Here is a 20,872-nt window from a genome sequence, read left to right on the forward strand (position 1 = left end):
TCTGTCCCAGTCCCAATGTCGATTATTGTCAAGTTCCCGCGTCTGGCGCTCTCTTGTTACATCCCGTAAATGAAACAAATTACTTTCTTCAAAGCCCTCTGCTATCTGTGATTCTAAATTTCTTCTGCTGTCTTTTCCTACGATTTCGCCTTCAATTTGTTTGACTTGCTTTCGTAATGCCTCAACTTCCCTTTTAACGCGTTCATTAAATTTTCCCTGGTTTTCAACATGCTTATTTATGTTCTGATACTCTTCGGTTTCTGCAAATGGCAATGGTGCTGTATCATCTGAATCTCTGTCCCCATGTAAACTAAGATTTGTCAATTTATCTGAAATCTCCTCAACTCTTTCCGATAAGTCACCTATTTTTTCTTTCTGTTTATTTACGTCTTCCGTAAGTGTCGCGACTCGGGTTTCAGTGTTGACACATTTGGTAGTTAACTGTTCATATTGTTGTGTTAGATTATTTATTCTGTCATTTGGTACGGATTCCTCGATTCTCTCAAATATTTCTTTCTTATCGTGTGCACGTTGTAAATTTAACTCTGAAAATTTTTGTACTATCACGCGATCTCTTTCTTCCTGTTCTCTATCCTGTTCCCTTTGTCTAATCTCTACTGCAATTAATCTATTATTGTGAGAATTCAAAATCGGTTGTACTTCTTCTCTGATTTCTTTCTTTAACTCATCTTTCATATTTTTGAAACATGTCCCTATTCGTGAGTCTAACCGTGTTTCCATTGTTTCCAACTCTGTTTCTAAACGTGTTGCCACTGTTTTTAATTCAGATCCTAACCGAGTTTCCATTGTTCCCATCCGTGTTTCCATTTGGGAGTCTAACCGTGTTGCCAAAGTTCCCATCTCTGTTTTTAATTCAGATCGTAACTGTGATCCCAAATTTAATATTGCACTCATCAACTGTTCCGTATGATCTGGTTCGAAATTCTTTTCGCCCCTAACATTTCTCGCAAAACCAGTTTCCTTCGTCATAGCTGTAAAGCTATCTGTGTTCGATACTATTACAGAATCTTCTGTCGTTAATCTCTTATTCTGTGAATTTTCTGATTGAGAAAAATTTTGAAATGGTTCCGGACTATTTTCCCGACTTATTACATTGTTTTCCACTTCATTATCCATCATACTGTTTTCCTCTGTTGGCGAGTTCGCCATGTTAACAATTTCGTCATTCTCACTATCCATCATTTTTGCCTTTTTCATTGATCGCGTGATCATTTACAAAATATACAAAACTCGTCACTATAAAAAAAAATTACACACAATGACACTTTATCATCAACAATATCATTCACACGAGATGTTTCCCTCAAACACGATCATCGAACAATTGAAATAATTGCACTAATTGTCAAACCCGTAGACAAGACAACAGAAATGAAATTTTGCAAAAAAAAAAAAAAAATACCATTAGAAGAATGACAATTACCAAATCTACACATGCAATATAGACTACAATTACTAAACTACAAATTACTACAACAATCCTACTGTCTACTATTTCTACAATCAGAAGAATTCCAAGGGACGATCCGAAGCAGCGGTCGCCACGTGCATGGGGGCTTAATTAAATGAAAATGAAAATAATTTTAATTTCTGCTTTAGTAGCTGTTTGTCCGATTACGAAGTCTCGTAAACGGTTGGCCCTGACTAGTATTATTACGCAATCTGACTGCTTAGAACAATAACAAAGAATGAAATGGAAATTTTCATTCACACAATTAATTAATTAAGTCCCCAGCAACTATAAAAACCTACGAAACCAAAGCACAAGTGTAACTGTTCTGTGTGTGGAAGTATGACTCAACGTACGCATCTGGCACGGTTCTTCTTCAATAACACAAGAAATTTTAAATATCATTTATACTGAATTAATTAAAGAAAATAAAAATACCATAATTACTCAAGAAAACCAGAATTACACTCTAATACGAGAACACAAGCCAGATTCTTTGTTGACTGAACCTGTAATGACGCATTATTTAAAACATGGAAATAATGAAAAATAAATCAAGTTTCGTTACCTTCATATATTGACCAAAATCACTCTAATCATTACAATATATCTCCACACCGACTCGCTATTACCACATCTCAACAAGAACTTTTCAGTATCACATCTCAGCAAGCACTCCCTACTAGCACATCTGAACACGAACTGACTACTACGAGTCCTCGACAAGCACTGCCCACTACGACATCTCAATAATCACTGACAGTGGAGGCGGCGGAACAATGCTCTCTAGCGATCTCTGGCGCTGTGGCTCAGTGTAGCCACCTTTCAGCGTCAGTCCGTTAGATGGTACCTGATGCAGTCTTATTCCAGTTGCTATCTTGATTCGTTTCTACTGCTACTCTTGGACGATCTATACGATCCATACGTACATCCTACAGTTTTTGCATCAGAGCACCTCATCTCAGACTGATACATTTTCCTTTCTCCATCACCGCCGAACTTTGTGTGGTGAACACGGAGACACCTTGTGTTTAGATATCCTGGTGGAACATCGGGATATCCATGGGGTATTTCGTACAAGATGCTGTCGTATATAGCATAATCTGCAACACGAGGAGACGAAAATCCGGAAGGCCAGTAAAGGATCGACGTAGTTGTTGATGAGACCGACAGTTGACCTTCAACGAAGGTGTCATATTACGTGCAGATATTCGGAGACACACGTTATCGATATGTATGAGAAACCAAGAAAAACGCGCCTCCCTCTTAAATACTCTACTACTACCGTAACTGTCTTTAGTGGAGAAAATTTTTGTGGTTTGGAAACATACAGACTGATTGCTTAGAAGACAATTTTGACATATATTGATGATTAAACTGGAGACATTACATATTGCTTTGAGAGAGTTATTAAAAACAGAAAAAAATGGCACAGAGGATATTCTCTCTTTCATTGTAGCCTAAGGCGTTTGGTAATATTGTTATGACCTCTGTCATTGATGGATGGTACGTGTGCCGAAATTTGTAACTTACAAAAATAGCTATAGCAGAGGTTTTAAATTTAGCAGCAGATGACAATGACGTTGACGAGACGGAGGAATGCTCCATGCTATTACAGCACTAGATAACAGGTCAACGATTACACCAGGTGGCTGTGAAAACAAGTTGTAAATAATGAAAAGTACGGGTACATGTCATAGTAAGAAGATGCTTTATTATTAACGAAGAGAAGAGAATTGACATATGTAAGTGAAATATGTACTTCTGTTTGCATCATATACCTATACAACGTTTCAAAAAATCTTGGTTCTATCACAGGCAAATCAGAGAAGTGTGATTTTGAAAGTATCATGTAGCATCAGTTTTCTGGATTTCTCTGTAGAAACAACCCCATAGTTGACTCCATCAGAAGCGATATACTGATTTACTGCGAAAATCATCTTGTTAGCAACTATATGAAGAGAACAAATGATGTAAGACGAAAAAGTAACCAAATATAGAAGAATTATAAATATTTGTGCATTCTTTAACCAATCAGAAAATCATAAATTGAGTGTGTAGCTTGAAATTAAGCTAACGTACTGCCTAAAGCTATTTTTCTTTGAGATTGAAATGACAATAAATGCTTTAGACAGTTTTTTTTCGTTAGTGAACGGGATTTAGAGTGAGTATAGAAGTCTTTATGACTCGGCATATCATTCTTAACATCATGAATACTATACATTTATTAATACAGCCCTTACCTTATAAGAAATCTGTTTTCCCTCAAATGTAACCCAAATTACACCAAAGTCTACAATGACCGTTGATTACTCATGAGAATAAAGGTATCGTGTAAGGCAAAAAGGAAACTCTACACGTCAGTCATAAATAGCTCTGATTTTAATATATCTCACTACAATGCATAGGGCTTACTGCAAAATACGGACAAAACTAGCACAAACATCAAAGCAAATGCAGTACAAGGAAATGACAGTCACATCATCTATTTAATAGAAAGACGCTACAGGATACAGTGAATGAGGAGACTGGTAGACCCAGAGACGAGGAAGATCAGATAGTTTTTAGAGGAAATAAGACACTGATAATAGATGGGTGCAGTGTTACAAAACTTTCTAACAAGCATTTCACAACAGTTACTGAAAATGTGAGGTTGTCAGGTTCAGTAGATGCTGCTACGGAATCTCTCGATCCAGAAAACTCAATAGGCTTGTCACTACACCAGAAGTAGTAGTGTCCACCGTAACATCTTTAAACTCAAAAATTTCTAGATCATATAATAAAATATCAACAGAGTTAATTAAACGTGTTCTTCTGAGTTTATTTATCCATTAGCTTATTTGTGTAACCAGACATTAACTACTGAATCATTTCCAGATTGGCCGAAAGAACCTGAAGTTAGGCCTGTGTACAAGAAATGAGATAAATACATACCATCAAACGTCTGTCCAGTTTCACTTCTGCCACCATGCTCTAAAATTGTAGGTTAGGTAATAAACAACAGGCTTCATAACCACATGATGGCATATTGTTCTAATACATTGTCAAAATCATAGCCTGGATTTCTAATGAGGCCAATGTTGAGGTAACTATTTGTGCACAAAGGGAGAACGTACTTAATTTTTTATACAATAAGTTACAGGCTAGTGAGTGTATTTTGTGATCTGTCAAACGCATTTACAATCACAATGTATTTATATGTATATGAGAATATTATTGTATAAAAGCTGATGTCGCAGAATGGTTTAAGGGGCATTTTTTTGGACAGGAACTAAAGTGTGTCACTAGCAAAGAGACCTGTATTAAGCTATCAGTTACCATGAAACTGAGAGCTAATCACATATTGTGTCCCAGAGGTACCATCTTAAGGCCTTTACTTTTTCTTGTGTATATTAATAATCTTTTATCAGTAACAATACCATAAGCCAAGTTTCCTTTGTTTGCAGATAATACAAACATTGCAATAAATACCTAATCAAGTACAGTTTTAGAATCATTGGTTACTGAAAATTTCATGGACATTAACAAATGGCTCCTTCTCAATTATCTGTCACTAAACTTTGAAAAGACACACAATATGCAGTACAGAATTTGTAAGAGATTTCCTCCCTGTATATGTCTAAACTACAACGATAAGCATACAATACATTAACAGTGTTAAATTTTTGGGAATACAATTTGATAATAAATTTGGTTGATAGGAGCATACTACAGAGCCGCTAAAGCGTCTACAAAAAACCTTTTTTGCAGTGCAGATGTTATAGGCATAAGTGATATAAAAATAATCAACCTAGACCATTAATCTTATCCACTACAGTTATTCAAGAACACGCGGCTATGAACTGAATATAAATATAGTAAAGTGCGACTAGTCGATTTTGAACGCAGTTTTCTGATTTTGTAAAAGCTATCAGACTACACATACTTTCAATCTACAGTGTCATATGAGATTATTTTTTTGATGTGAATCATTAAGTTAACCTTAACTTTTTAGAGTCTAAAAACAAGTAACACGAATTATTTGTGCAGTGAACTCAAGAATGATACAGAGGCTCCTCTTCAAGAAACCCATTGTACTTATTCCTTAATTGAATTTGTTATAAATAATATACACGTTTCCAAACAAACAACTCAGTTCAGAGAATCGATACTAGAAATGATAATAAATTTGATAACGGTTGAAGTTCGTTTATTTTGTTCCAGAAAGAAAGCTATAGCTCAGGAACACACATTTTCAGCTACTTTCCAGCAGCTGTAAGAAATTTAGTTACTATTAACGTTCAGTTTAGAAGAGCCTTTGGAGTTTTTGGTGACAAACTCCTGCTTGACTGACGAATTTCTTAGTGGAGCCAACTGATGCACACATTCTTCATAGTATGAAATTACGTGAGCTTTACATAAAACGACATCTGTATGTCTTTAGTGCAATGATGTGATCAATTTAAATAAGTTTTGTAAACTGATTTTCTGTTTGATGATGCGAGTCTGCAGTAGCCTAAGGATAATCGCCTGTAACTCAGTGTATGATACGTACATTTACTTGTTTGGTGACAATACTGTTAAATCTCCTTGAGCACCATGTAATTAAGATCTTTGAAAGGAACACCAGCATATTTTTTGGTAGTGTATTCTTGTATTAATCTTCTACATCCTTGAGACTCTCCTCTCTAAGGATCTGTGGAACCAAAAGTGGAACCATTCAAATCCCATGCTGTTGTCTGGCAAAATTTGCAAAGCCAGATAGGTGTAACGAAATGTAGGCAGACTTGCAGGGGGTGGACGATAGGTAAAAAGCCTACATATGACGTATTGCGCATGGATAATCGGAAGGATTCATTATTGTTAGATTTTACTGTTTGCGATAAATCATTAGAAACAGTTGCAGTCATATACTTAGGAGTAACAGTACCGACTGAAGTAAAGTGAAGGGACCACACAAAGTTAGTTGAAGGAAAAGCAGATTAAGGCTGAGATTCATATGAAGAATCCTAATGTACTGTAATTCATCTAGTAAAGAAGAGGCTCTTCGACAGAATCTTAAGTATTGCTTGTCAGTTTGAAGATCTTACCAGATACTCGTAGTATTAAATGGAGATTTAGAAATCGAAATAAGAGCAGCGTATTTTGTCGCATGTTTCTTTGTAAGCAATAGAACGTTACGGAGATGTCCCAGTATCTCAAACTCATGTCGTGAACGTTGCAAGAGAGGAGTTTCACGTGACAGAGAAATTTTTTGTTGAAATTCTGAGAATGTAGGTCTCAAGAAGTGTGCGGTAATATAGTATTTCCTTGCGCGTACGTCGCGCAAAATGACCATAGCGAGAAAATGAGAGAAATCCGTGCTCATACGGTACCTTACCGGCTGTCATTATTGCTATGCACCATTCGAGAATGGAACAGAGAAGGGGAGAAATAATAAGAGTACCAGAAGTGTCATCCGCCCTACACCTTAAGATAGTTTTCAGAGGAAGGACGTAGATTTAGACGTAGATTTAAATGTAGAGTCACTGTCGTATTGTTCATCTTCTCACCTTCTGTGATACAGACCGTTTTACGATTGCATGGAGGGTCATAGCTCTGTGAGTTACGACTTATTTACATGTAAAGTCATACTTGCAGTATGGTAACTAGTAAATATAATTACGTATAAGGACTAGTGTTTTAGGAAAAGCTTCCAACATTTGAACTGTAGACTTATTACGTACCAGTTTTGTTTTGTGAACTCATTCAATAGAATACAGTACTAGTTCAGCCGTAAATGTGTTCTGCACTTTCGTTCGTGTCTATCATTCATCAAGCAGTGCGTGAAGAAGTGCCTGCGGCGTGACTTGGTAATGCAGCACACTCATGACCTGACAACGTGCACTGTGAGGCTTTGTTTTCATGAGCGGCGTCGTTGGAACCTCACTCCTTCCGAACTCGAACACAGAGTCTCAGCCACTGCAGCACCCCTATCTGTGCCGTCTAAGCAGTATTTCAGTGCTTACATTGCAACGTCCGCCTTCGAGGAAGTCGTTACAGACGCTTGGCCTTCTGGTCAAAGGCAGGAAGTGTGCAGGTGGTGTCCATCTATTCTTATTTGGTGTTAATGTTTCCGTCATTGCTAACTCCAGACGCAGCCTTGGTGATAACGTGCTGTAAGCTTCGTCTCTTCACCTCTGTGCTACGTCCAATGTACTATCTCAAGTAACGCTAACTAAAATTAAATTGTGGTTCATTACTGAGAATTCTTTGCAAGGAAACGTTCGGTTTTATTCGAAGATGTAACGCTCTTGAAAAGAGCTTTAACATTCGTAGCTAGCGCAGCAACTTATTTTTGTCTTGAGAGTAATACGCCTATAAAAGCGGAAAATATATCCTCTATCATTTGAGTAATGCACTGACGGTACAGCTCACCGGAGTATCTCGTTGGCTGTTCGTCGATGAAGCTGCAAATTCTCTGCGACATTTGAAATCTTTCTGCATTTCATTACACTCTCACTATAGGTCGGCTGTAATCCGTCAACGTGCTAAGACAGAATATTTAATGAAAAATGGAAAATAGGCCGTAATTAGGATTCATTAAATACTTTTGAAAATAACAATAATCTTTTTCCAAATAATGTGGACCACGTGTGTGCGTGTGTGTGTGTGTGTGTGTGTGTGTGTATGTGTGTGCAGGTTTGTGCTACCAATCAAGTGTGTATTTATCTAAACGATCTATAATACAACCAGAAAATACTTTCCCTGCAAAAATTCTGACCAGTTCTAGCAGTCTGTTATTTCTTGAGTATGAATGAACTATGGTGACATCAAATTTTTCGCAATGGTGGCTTACAGCAATGCTTTGTACTGACGAAGTTTCTCTCACTAATAAATCGACTGTTCTATTTAACATGCAGCATTCAAGTGAACGCTGAATTCCATCGTACTTTTTACACAATAATGCTATGAGTCTAAGAATGTCAAGCTTATTCGTAGGCGTTTCTCTCTCACTTTTAATTATAATGAATATATTGGTTTTGCATACAAATAGTATCGTTCAATCTCGCTATCTTCATTGATTTCGCTCGGTGAAGTCTCAGTTTACATAGGGTGTACAGCGATACAATCAAGCACATAGTTAGCTATTAGTGACTGCAACAGCACATGTTGCAGTAAACTCCTTCTTCACACCAGGGTTTTCGTAGGTATCTTTCCTCGCCTGTTCATTTCAGAACTTCATTCCGTACTTTCTAAACAGTACTACAGTGGAGTACAAAAATGGTTCAAATGCCTCTGAGCACTGTGGGACTTAACTTCTGAGTCCCCTAGAACTTAGAACTACTTAACTAACCTAAGGACATCACACACATCCATGCCCGGTGCAGGATTCGAACCTGAGACCGTAGCGGTCGCGCGGTTCCAGACTGTAGCGCCTAGAACCGCTCGGCCACCTCGGCCGGTGAAATACAAGGAATCACAAGTTGCTTTTGACCATCCATTGCTTGAGCATTTACTTAGGACTTCGCTAGACTGCAGTATTTCAGAGACATAAGACTCAGGAACCGTTGTGCAAGACGTTGACGTTGGTTTCCTAAATTGGAGCTGCTTCTTCGAGTAGCGTTTCACTTTTCCTCACTAGTAGGCTCAGTGTGCTCCTTTATAGCCCTCGCCCCAAGCCAGGCTAGTGAGAAATGACCCCTAGTATGGGCGTTGCTTCACCTCCGCCCTCAATCAACATCATTTTTCAGAATCACATTTCAAATTTTCGTGTATTATTTCTTAGTATTCTCATGCTTCCACACATTTCTGAGCTCAAGACGGCTTTGGAAAGGACACGCTTGCAAAACTGAGGAGAAACGAGTCAAAGACTCTGCTAATGTGTACCATGAATGAGAATTTCTTTTGCTTGTGCCTTTATCAGCGGTTTCGCAGGGTCGGCGTGGATAGATTTTTATTTGGCAAGGTTAATGATAAGGGGTGGCCGGATGCCCTTCCTGTCGCCACTCGGTATCTCCCGGGATGGAATTGGTGTATCCCAGCTGTCTAGCGTAATCCATGGAATAGTGTGAAGGTTTTCAGATGTCTGCCAGTCGGGTTACTAAGGTGGGACGTGGGGACCAGCCCGGTATTCACCTAGCGGGAGGTAGAAAACTGCCTGAAAACCACATCCAGGCTGGCCAGCACACTGGCCTTCGTCGTTAATCTGCCGGTCGGATTCGATCCGAGGCCGGCGCATCTACCCAAGTCCAGGAAGCAGCGCATTAGCGCTCTCGGCTAACCTGACTGGTCTACCATGAAACAGAATTATAAGAAGTTAAATATTGGGATTAATTGACATGCTTCACTTAAGTGTAAATAAGAAGCAAGATTGCCGGCAGGTGTGGCCGAGCGGTTCTAGGCGCTTCAGTCTGGAACCGCGTGACCGCTACGGTCGCAGGTTAGAATTCTGACTCGGGAATCGATGTGTGTGATGTCCTTAGGTTAGTTAGGTTTAAGTAGTTCTAAGTTCTAGGGGACTGATGACCTCAGATGTTAAGTTTCATAGTGCTCAGAGCCATTTGAACCAAGAAACAAGATTATACAAAATCTGTAGAAGAAAGATACATAAAGCGGATTGACACAACTGTAAAAGTATTTTAAAATAAATCTACTGCTTTGTTAGATTGGGCTGAAATTGAGAAAGAAATCTCAGGAGTATATCACATAGTGTATTCATGAAGTGGACAGTGAAAAAACTGGAAAACAGACGCAACAACTATTTCAGAAGTGATGCTGTAGAATTATATTAAAAGATAAGTCGAATGATAAGGTAGGCATAGTACAATGGTAGGCATTTTGTGCGAAAGAAGTTACGTGTAACAAAACTTTGGCAGAAGATGAGATTGGTGAAACATATGCAAAGTTGTCTTGTTACTTAACGTGCAGGTAGCAGTAGGTATAGAAAACTGTGCAGTGCAAGAAATTTTGCTGTAAGTAGCAGGCAGTTTTTAAGATAATAGATGTTACATCTGTGGAGATTAATAAAAAAATGGTTCAAATGGCTCTGAGCACCATGGGACTTAACATCTATGGTCATCAGTCCCCTAGAACTTAGAACTACTTAAACCTAACTAACCTAAGGACAGCACACAACACCCAGTCATCTCGAGGCAGAGAAAATCCCTGAACCCGCCGGGAATCGAACCCGGGAACCCGGGCGTGGGAAGCGAGAACGCTACCGCAGGAGATTAATAGCATGACACACAATACGAACAAATAGGGTATGGCGTCAAAACAATCAAACTATTGTTAAAGAAAGTATTCATCATAATATCTATTATATGAGCATATTTGTTTACGGCACGTTGTACACTGAGGTTAAAACACACGAAACAAGGTCATTGGATGTAAAACTGATCGTGTCGTTAGCGATTGTGTAACAGATATATGTGTGTAGCAGAAGAAAGGAGTCAGCATACTGTGCCAGTCAAGATCCTTTGCATCAACAAAGACTTCCTTTTTCAGAGTTGCAATAGTGAAGTCGTAGAGGATTGTTTGGGTGACATTTGTCATTCTTCTGGTATGTTAATTTCGTTGAAATACTGGTGTCCTCTGCAAGAGACCAAGAAAAAGGCTTAAAAAGAAGAAGAAACAAAAACGACAGCGCTGAAGAATGCCGACGTTCGCACCACTAACGGCAAGCGGCCCAACGAGCGACAGTGGCAGTCTCCGTCTCCGAGCGAAGCTGTCCTTGACCCCGACTGCCGCTCGCTGGCTGCGGGCATAGAGCAGAGCGAATGTTTTTAGCCCGCCTGACTCACTCCGTGGCGAGACTGCATCGCTAACAGCCTGGGACACAACAGTCGCCTGCAGGGCACGATCTCTTCGTCACACCCACTTGGCTGCAACGAAAGAGATGGCTTTATATGGATGTATTTTCCTCGTGAATCACTTCATTCTTTTTCTGTGATTAAATCTTGAAGTGTTAGGAGCGTGCCCATATTTTATTATTATTATTATTATTTTGGCAAGGGGCGTGGGTGATGGAATGGGTGGGGGGAAGTGTTGGGGGGGGGGGGGGGAGCAGCTGGTGTAATGATGGCGGAGGGGAGTGGGGGAAGGGGAGAAGTGACCACGTAATTAAAAATGTAAGGCGTTTCTTCTGCCACCACTGAGGGCGGAGGCGCAGTGGTGAGACTACACCAGCAAAGGACGGCGGCTCGAGCCCTTGTCCGACCATCCAGATTTAGGTCTTTCGTGGTTCCCCAAAGTTTCTCGAGGCAAATGCCGGCCTGGTTCGTTTGAAAAGAACACGAACGATTGTCTTCCGCGCTCTTCCCCATCCCGAGGTTGTACTATGGCTGTAATGACCTCGTCGTCGTCGGAAGGTTCAATTCTAACATTCTTTCTTTCTTGCCTTGTACTAATTTCAAAAACTAAATTTGGCGGAAGTGGAGATCCTGATTCATGAGTAAATGTAAAAGGCCCATAATAGTAATGAATTGTATCGTCTCTCCGTTATAGATGGTTTACGTATATTATTGCGTCAGTTAATGCGTATAAATTATAGCCACAGATCCTGCTTTTTCCAAAACAGCTAATAAACAGCTCATTTGTTCTAATGGAGTAATAATACGAAGCAAACAATTGGTACTCTACACGGGATATACGAAAGAACTTGCCCTTCTCGTAGCAGCAGTGTACCATAGGTCTCTGGAGGAGCAGAACGTTCCTATTAATTGGAAAACAGAACAGGTCATTCCTGTTTGTAAATCTCTGACGTCGGTGTGTTGTAGATTTTTGGAACACGTTTCGTGCTCGCATATTACGATATTTCTGAAGACCGAAAATCTCCTCTGTACGAATAAACACGTGTTCCGAAATTAACAGTCGTGTGACACACAGCTGGCTCTGTTTCTCCACGAGAGAGCGGTAGATGCAGGTGCTCAGGTAGATTCCGTGTTCTTTGGATTTGGGAAGGCGTTCGGTACAGTTCTGCACTGCCACTCAGTGGACACTATCGGAGTGTACGGAATGTCAGACCAACTGTGAGACTGTTTTGAAATCAGTAACGTCCATAAAAAATCTAGGAGTATGCCCGCGTAGTGATTGAAACTGGAACAACCACGTGAAAGTAATCGCAGGTAAGGCAGGGTCCAAATTTGAGATTCAGTGGAAGAGTTCTCAGCTAATGTGGCTCATCAAGTAGCTTATAAAATCCCTCGTTCGACCAATGCTTGAATATTATTTGTCACTCTGAGATCCGTACCAGATAGGATCGATAGAGAATGTAGAGAAAATCAAAAGCAGACCAGTGCGTTCTAGGATCGTTCAGTAAGCACTAAAGAGTCTGCTCAGTAAACTCGTGTAGCAGGAGCTGCAAGAGAGGCGTTCTGTAACCGTTATAGTTCCTAGATCGTACGTTCCTAGGAGAACCACCCAGTACAATGCTTTCTCCTACGTTCATATCGCCAAAGTACCATGAATGTAAAATTAGAGAGCGTCGATCTCACGTGGAGGCCTACCAGCAATCGTTCTTCCCGCGAACCATTCGCGCACAGGAACAGGAGAAGGGGAATGATACACGATTTACCCTCCATCACACACTACAAGTTGGATTGCGGAGTATAGATGTAAAATATTTAATGAGCCACTACATCAACATACAGTAAGAAACGGTATTGCTTGGTCCCGAGATATCAAACTATGTACAGCTACATGCTGCGTTCTGTTTCGTCGTTAATGTTCAGTACTTACCTAAGAAATAGGATAAGTCGTATTAATCGTAAGGACGATTGCTGATCAAGTTTTAGAATCTGAGTATCAGGTGCATGCAAAGATGTGTGTAGTCCAAGTTATCAGACAATCGTCTTCATATGGTGCCGATTATCTACAGAATTAATCCGCATCTTTTTCCAAAACTCAGGGTGAGTCAGGAGGATACGTACGTGCTTTGAGGGGCGACAGTATCAGTGATCATGAACGAAATACTTCTAGTGGATATATGCCCTATTACAAATTGCTTCAGAGATATAACACATGTAATATCAAGACACAAAGGAATGAGGGATACTGGCTGCGAGCGGGCATTGATTGAAATCGGTGGGGAATATTTTTGCCCGGCCTTGATCCGAACCCAGGTCTCCTGCTTATTAGACAGATGCTCTAACCACTATCTCTTCTTTTTTTTATGTTCGGGGCTGGTGTGCATAACACTTGTTAACGTTCATCGTTGATCCGTTCACTCAGTTTTTTATTACAGAAGTCAGCTAACTCTGACCGAGCACGCTGAGCTACCGTGCCGGCAACCACTAGACTATCCCGACGCAGTGGTCTGTGCGACTGCAGACCCAAATTCTCGACTTATCCACACATTACTAATGTATTGCCACTGTCCATTTTCCTCATTACTCGCGGCGTTCCTCCGACTACCGTAAGAGTTCGAGCCTGGTGAGCACCTGCACTGAAGAGACCATGGGCCGGCTCGTCTTATGTCTAGTAAGCACGAGGCCCGGTTTCGAATCACAGACATCACATATATGTACATGTAATAACAATTCTGTATTTTTCTTGAAGTACTAGAAAACTGGACCCTCCAGCAAAGACGTGTCGCAGTACAAAATTAAACAACATTAAATTTCCTAAAAAAAAAGTCTTGCTCATACTTCCTCTGGGACTAATAATTTGTGCGAAGAGAGGGAGAATAGTGAAAATCTCCCGCGACGGGCGTGCGCTGTACCTTAAGTAGTTTCTGTAGGCCAGTTTGGAGTAGTACCCAACTTGATCGACCACAAGTGTCCTGTAGCAAATTGTTCGTATCCACTTCCTCTACACTATAGTGGTGTAGTGTTAACATAAGCAATGTCTGAATAATACAAAACAATCAGTAACACTGTACATTAAATGTTTTCTGTCTCGGGAATCATTTGGAGTAGGGCACATTTAGAATCAAAATAATTCTATCACTCTCGAAGTATGTGCAGAAAATGGGTTGCCGTATTTGCAAAAACCTATTCCACGTCTCTAACAACATCAGAGGGCAAGGTTCTTTATTCGAATCTTTAAACACTTGCACGAATTTATTGGCATTATACTATGACATGTGTGTAAAGCTTTATAGTTCAAGATTTTATGATGTTACCGGTGAAAGATAGAAACGCCAAAAATGAAGGGAATTCTCAGTTAAGAAATTTAATTGATCATTTACTGACTGTTTTGTGAAGTTAATCAGATATGTAAAACTAGTGTATTTTTTTCTTATACTCTCGGGTAACTAGCGAGGAATTTGACAAGGCATCAGAGTACCTGCTAACGCAATGTCTGTGGCAAGGTAAACAATTAACAAGTGATGAAACAGAAACACAGTGGATCTCATTAAATTATTTATTACAAGATATATCACAAAGTGTCAGTTCTAAAAGCGAGTAAATCCGATATCCACTGTGCAGCGTAACTGCACCAGCCCTTAACTTGCTGATAATTGGCTTGGAAATAGTATGTAGTTATATTGTTTTTGCGTATAACTTCCAGGATTTTTTAACAAAGACTTGTAGCTTTCTCAGTATCGCCCTTGAGACAGAAATTATCTGTGAGCTTGACAGAGTTTCTTCTTCGTCTTTCTTTTTTTATTTCGAACCGCTTGGTATCGATATTCTGCTAGGAGCTGATGCTGTTACATAGCACGACGCAGAACTACTCTAACACTAGACTTTTATGACACACTGTGTCTGTAGATACTTTATTAAAGCTATATAAAATTATATGTATATATATATATATAAATAATGTTATGTACAGATGATACACATAAATACCCTATCGGTGGATAGATAACATTATTGTCTTCGAGGAATATACTAATGCAGGAAACAACATTTATCTTCTAGATACAAGTGCTCAACAAATTCATTTCACAACACACTACGCTTCGTCACTGCATACCATTGTCTAAACACAGCCTTGCTAGTGGTTATGATAAAGGCAGTTATTGTAGCTCCTTACTCTAGGCCACAGGTTTAAGGAGGCAGTAGCGCTTTAATATGATGCACAAAATAATCTAAGCAATAACAACTGATGTCTTCAAAAAATTCTGTCATCATGGAAGGCGTTTTACTGCCCGCAACTATTATGTAGTCTGGAGCAGAATGGATTACGAAAGTCTGTCTCAGCATTTTGCACATGGCTGGTCCCAAAACTTGTGCCTAGGACACATTTTGACCCTGGGTTTGCGTCAGCCCTACTTTAGTCCCTGGACACAGCTGACGTACGCCTGTGCGGTACAGGCAAGAAGGGTCATAGGTTCAGGGTTTGGGTTGAGTCCCAGAGGACAGTCGGGATTCGGAGATATCGAGGATCTTAGTGGTCTCTTGATATATGAAAGTGCCGGCAGTACAACTGGTGATTCACGCATCAGCAACATGAAGGTCATGTCGCGCAGATGTGTCCTCTTGCTCAACTCGCTAAAAGTTACTTTTATTTGCCTGTGGCTGGCTATAAATACGTACCCACAAAAGAGGTAAAGATGAAACTGTAGTTCTGAGAAGTATGACAGCTGGAGATCACACTGTGTAAAACATGGAAGTCATAAATGCAGTGCATTTTTTTTTCGGCGTAATTACTGGAAGTAATAAACCTATCCCCCATACGAAGTAATAAACTACCCCTTGTTTCAGTCTGAGCAACGGTTCACTACACAAGACAAAAGGGGATCTACAGGTTAACGTGAAGTAAAACGAACAACGACTCAACTTGCTAGGTTCACGCACATGAAGCGTTGCCAGTTGTGCAAGTGAAGCGAATATTCTGAATTAGGTGCTTCGCGTAAAATCGAATAAAAGTGAGCATTACGTCAATATAGGTCGCTCGATTCCTGCTAATAAGATGCAAAAAAACCGTCGGACCAACTGGGTTTAGGAACTTGTGTGTATGAAGACCAGCGCAGCCACAAGGACGCAGTTACGACGCCCGAAATTGGCAGTTTGACGTGGAGATTAAAATTTCACACAGAGACAGAAATTTTTTCTCCTTTAGTACCGCCCAGTTAAATACTTTCCAAATTTAAGATGAGAAACGCCTATTGTACTGCAGCTTATTACATCTTTGGGGAGGCACTGTGTGGGTTAGATTCTAGACGTTTCATTTCTGGTGAGCAACTTAAAACAGAGACGGAATGGTCAGCATAAGGTTTCTGCATAAGTGAGTGAATAATTCATTAAACTGTGCATGACGCTGATCTTAAATTCTCTGTACTTAAGTGCAATCACGGTGTACTTAAGTGCGATTACAGTGCACGGTATTTACGCTAGAATAATGACGTAGTTAGAAATACAATTTTGTGTTTTTTCTGCATCGAAGAATGCACCAGTATCACTGACAGGCAGATACCTGCGTTCGAGAAGCATTTTTGATCTGTCCTTTGCCACAGTACGAAGTCATGTGACGCTAGAGCCAAGCACGAAGTAAGTGCGTGGTGAAACATTGCTTTCGCAGGGAACCGACTTCCCTGCAACTCGGCAGTCAGTGCCTCGCTGTGCCAGCCACTTTAACGCGGACACCAGAGCGACACGCGGCTGGCTGCAGAGAGTGTGGAGGAACTGTGGTAACCGGGAGGTGGCGGCGGGGGCGGTCAGCCGTAGATCTTGCCCTTGCAGCCGCAGGTGGCGCGGCAGAAGCGGTGCCTGTCGCGTCCGTGCGCCGTGCTGCGGTCGCACAGCCAGTGGTGGTGCGTCGAGTTGAGCTCCGCGCAGTTCCCCCACAGGTCGGCGGAGGGGCACGAGTTGGTGCACAGCTTGCCCAGCCGGCAGTGGCCCGGGCAGCGGTCGCAGGCGCGGCCCCACTCGTACGGCGTCCCCAGCTTCTCCATCATGTTGCCCCTGAAACAGCACACGGGGACTGTCACCTCCATGTCTAATAAGAGCTTAAAGCTAGGTACCTCTTCAAGGCATCTACGCCTTCCGTTAAGAGGCAGCGCACAGTCTGGATGGAAGGATCTTAATTGTGGTTCCTCTCTTTTGAGCCCAACCCGACGGATACCTATGGTAGATCGGGGAAAACCACCGTTCAGGCCGTGTTGTCGGCGGGGCCGGGAGGTGCTTGCGCCTGATGTACACTACTAGGAGCCTTGTAGGCTCAACACAAACCGTTAGCGTCATTACCTTTATTACTATTACCACAAGAACCCTTTCATTAGCAACTTTGAGCCAAGCACAAAATCAGTTACCCCTCTATTGTATATCGTAAATAGTTTAGTCTTAGTTTCTAGCTTTAACGTACGTTAATCTCGTCTAGTTAAGTTAGTTTTTAGGATGGTAGATGTTCAAGGCATGGTGAGCGATGACCAGCGTCTTGAGGGTCATTCCAAGACCCGGGCCGCCGCCCACAACCAGGTGACGGGTAATATTATACCTACCTCTTCTCTATTCAATTCTCTTCCTTCCTTCTTTCTAAATATTTAATTTCGTTTTGTTTATTAATATCTCACTTGATTTTGTATTAGTTATAAGCTTTTCTAATGTTGCACAAAAAAAAAGATATCAAATGGATGTAAACAAATAGAGCCCGCCTCCACATGGCGGGACACGGGCAACGGTGTGAGTGGGGGCGGGAGCCGGCGTGGTGTCACTTTCAGTCACACCGGACCCCGGACCCAGTCACAGCGGCTAAGTGGCAACATACGACCCACCATAAGAAATTAGACGGTGGGTCATAAAAAATAAGTAGCTAGTGAAAAAACATGTGAAAAAGTGTCACGACGCAATGACAGGCGCAGCAGGCAAACGTATTCCTGACGGTCAACATGTGAACGCCCCAACATGGATTCCGGAAACAGCGATCGTGTCAGACCCAACTCGCTTTATTTGTTCTTGAGACCCAGAAAATATTAGATACAGGCTCCCAGGTAGATGCCATTTTCCTTGACTTCCGGAAGGGGTTCAATACAGTTCCGCACTGTCGCCTGATAAAGTAAGAGCCTACGGAATATCAGACCAGCTGTGTGGCTGGATTGAAGAGTTTTTAGCAAACAGAGCACAGCATGTTGTTCTCAATGGAGAGACGTCTACAGACGTTAAAGTAACCTCTGGCGTGCCACAGGGGAGTGTTATGGGACCATTGCTTTTCACAATATACCGGGTGATCAAAAACTCAGAATAAATTTGAAAACTTAGTAAACCACGGAATAATGTAGATAGAGAGGTAAACATTGACACACATGCTTAGAATGACATGGGGTTTTATTAGAACAAAAAAAAAAGTATTGCTAGACGCGTGAAAGATCTCTTGCGCGCGCCGTTTGGTGATGATCGTGTGCTCAGCCGTCATTTTCGTCATGCTTGGCCTCCCAGGTCCCCAGACCTCAGTCCGTGCGATTATTGGCTTTGGGGTTACCTGAAGTCGCAAGTGTATCGTGATCGATCTCTAGGGATGCTGAAAGACAACATCCGACGACAATGCCTAACCATAACTCCGGACATGCTTTACAGTGCTGTTCACAACATTATTCCTCGACTGCAACTATTGTTGAGGAATGATGGTGGACATATTGAGCATTTCCTGTAAAGAAAATCATCTTTGCTTGTCTTACTTTGTTATGCTAATTATTGCTATTCTGATCAGATGAAGCGCCATCTGTCGGACATTTTTTGAACTTTGTATTTTTTTGGTTCTAATAAAACCCCATGTCATTCCAAGTATGTGTGTCAATTTGTACCTCTCTATCTAGATTATTCCGTGATTTATTCAGTTTTCAAATTTATACTGACTTTTTATCACCCGGTATATAAATGACCTAGTAGATAGTGTCGGAAGTTCCATGCGGCTTTTCGCGGATGATGCTGTAGTATACAGAGAAGTTGCAGTATTAGAAAATTGCAGCGAAATGCAGGAAGATCTGCAGCGGATAGGCACTTGGTGCAGGGAGTGGCAACTGACCCTTAACATACACAAATGTAATGTATTACGAATACGCACAAAGAAGGATCCTTTATTGTATGATTATATGATAGCGGAACAAACACTGGTAGCAGTTACTTCTGTAAAATATCTGGGAGTATGCGTACGGAACGATTTGAAGTGGAATGATCATATAAAATTAATTGTTGGTAAGGCGGGTGCCAGGTTGAGATTCATTGGGAGAGTCCGTAGAAAATGTAGTCCATCAACAAAGGAGGTGGCTTACAAAACACTCGTTCGACCTTTACTTGAGTATTGCTCATCAGTGTGGGATCCGTACCAGATCGGGTTGACGGAGGAGATAGAGAGGATCCAAAGAAGAGCGGTGCGTTTCGTCACAGGGTTATTTGGTAAGCGTGATAGCGTTACGGAGATGTTTAGCAAACTAAAGTGGCAGACTCTGTAAGAGAGGCGCTCTGCATCGCGATGTAGCTTCTGGCCAGGTTTCGAGAGGGTGCGTTTCTGGATGAGATATCGAATATATTGCTTTCCCCTACTTATACCTCCCGAGGAGATCACGAATGTAAAATTAGAGAGATTCGAGCACGCACGGAGGCTTTCCGGCAGTCGTTCTTCCCGCGAACCATTCGCGGCTGGAACAGGAAAGGGAGGTAATGACAGTGGCATATAAAGTGCCCTCCGCCACACACCGTTGGGTGGCTTGCGGAGTATAAATGTAGATGTAGATGTAGATGTAGAAATGTACAGTATGTGCTGTGCTGTGGTTAGGAGAGTCAGAATCAGTAATACGTGTTCAGCGTCGAACAAGAAGGGAATTAAACGTGACCTCGGCCCCCTCCCCCCGACCACCCAACTCGTAAATCAGTGGGACAGAACTCTTCGGGAAACGGGAAGTCTGATATCAGATTCTCGAAAACATGCTAAACGCATACGACCGTGTAACGTGTGCGCGAAGCATTCAGTAGAAGCCCACGTAAAACCAAGACAAGCTAGCAGGGAAGAGCTGTCCCGCATTCGTTAGTGCACGACATTGTACACAAACATCTTCGGTCGCGTGCTTATGAACTCCAGCTTCCGTATCACATTAAGCCTGAGGATCGCCGCAGACGATGTCATTTTGCTGCTGAAATGTTGCATATTATAGACGAAAACAACAGCTACCTCAATGCTGTACTGTTCAGTGATGAAAATATCTTCCATATGTGGCAACGTTAACCGATAAAACTGTCGAATATGGGGAAGTGAGGTTTCAGGAGAACTGGTTAAGTGCGAAAGGGAAAAACCGAAAGTTAAAGTATGGTTGGAATTACATAAGTATGATGTAATTGATCTATTATTTAGGGAGTCTACAGTGACAGGGCACACCTATCTCGACATGTTGGCGAACTATACAGTTCCACAGATGTCTCATTTTCCTGCAGGACGGTGCTCCACTCCTCTATCATCGGTATGTTACCACATTTCTCCACTACACGTTCTCCGAGCGTTAGACTGGAAGCGGGAGTCCGATTCCCTGGCCCCCTCAGTCTTCCGGTCTGACTGGGTTTC

At 41.4% G+C, this 20,872-nt stretch overlaps 1 protein-coding gene across 2 annotated transcripts in view; it reads right to left on the reverse strand.

The window, feature by feature from the left end:
- Positions 1-14,783: 14,783 nt before the first annotated feature.
- LOC126236899 (cysteine-rich secretory protein 2-like) overlaps positions 14,784-20,872 on the reverse strand; it is a 251,857-nt gene continuing 245,768 nt past the window's right edge. For both annotated transcript variants that reach the window (XM_049946542.1, XM_049946544.1), the window contains one exon: positions 14,784-17,286. In XM_049946542.1, coding sequence (XP_049802499.1) covers positions 17,040-17,286 — 247 coding nt within the window. In that variant the 3' untranslated portion in view covers positions 14,784-17,039. The remainder of the gene's footprint in view (positions 17,287-20,872) is intronic.

This window comes from Schistocerca nitens, chromosome 2 (assembly GCF_023898315.1).
Source record: "Schistocerca nitens isolate TAMUIC-IGC-003100 chromosome 2, iqSchNite1.1, whole genome shotgun sequence".
Taxonomy (NCBI): Eukaryota; Metazoa; Arthropoda; class Insecta; order Orthoptera; family Acrididae; genus Schistocerca; species Schistocerca nitens.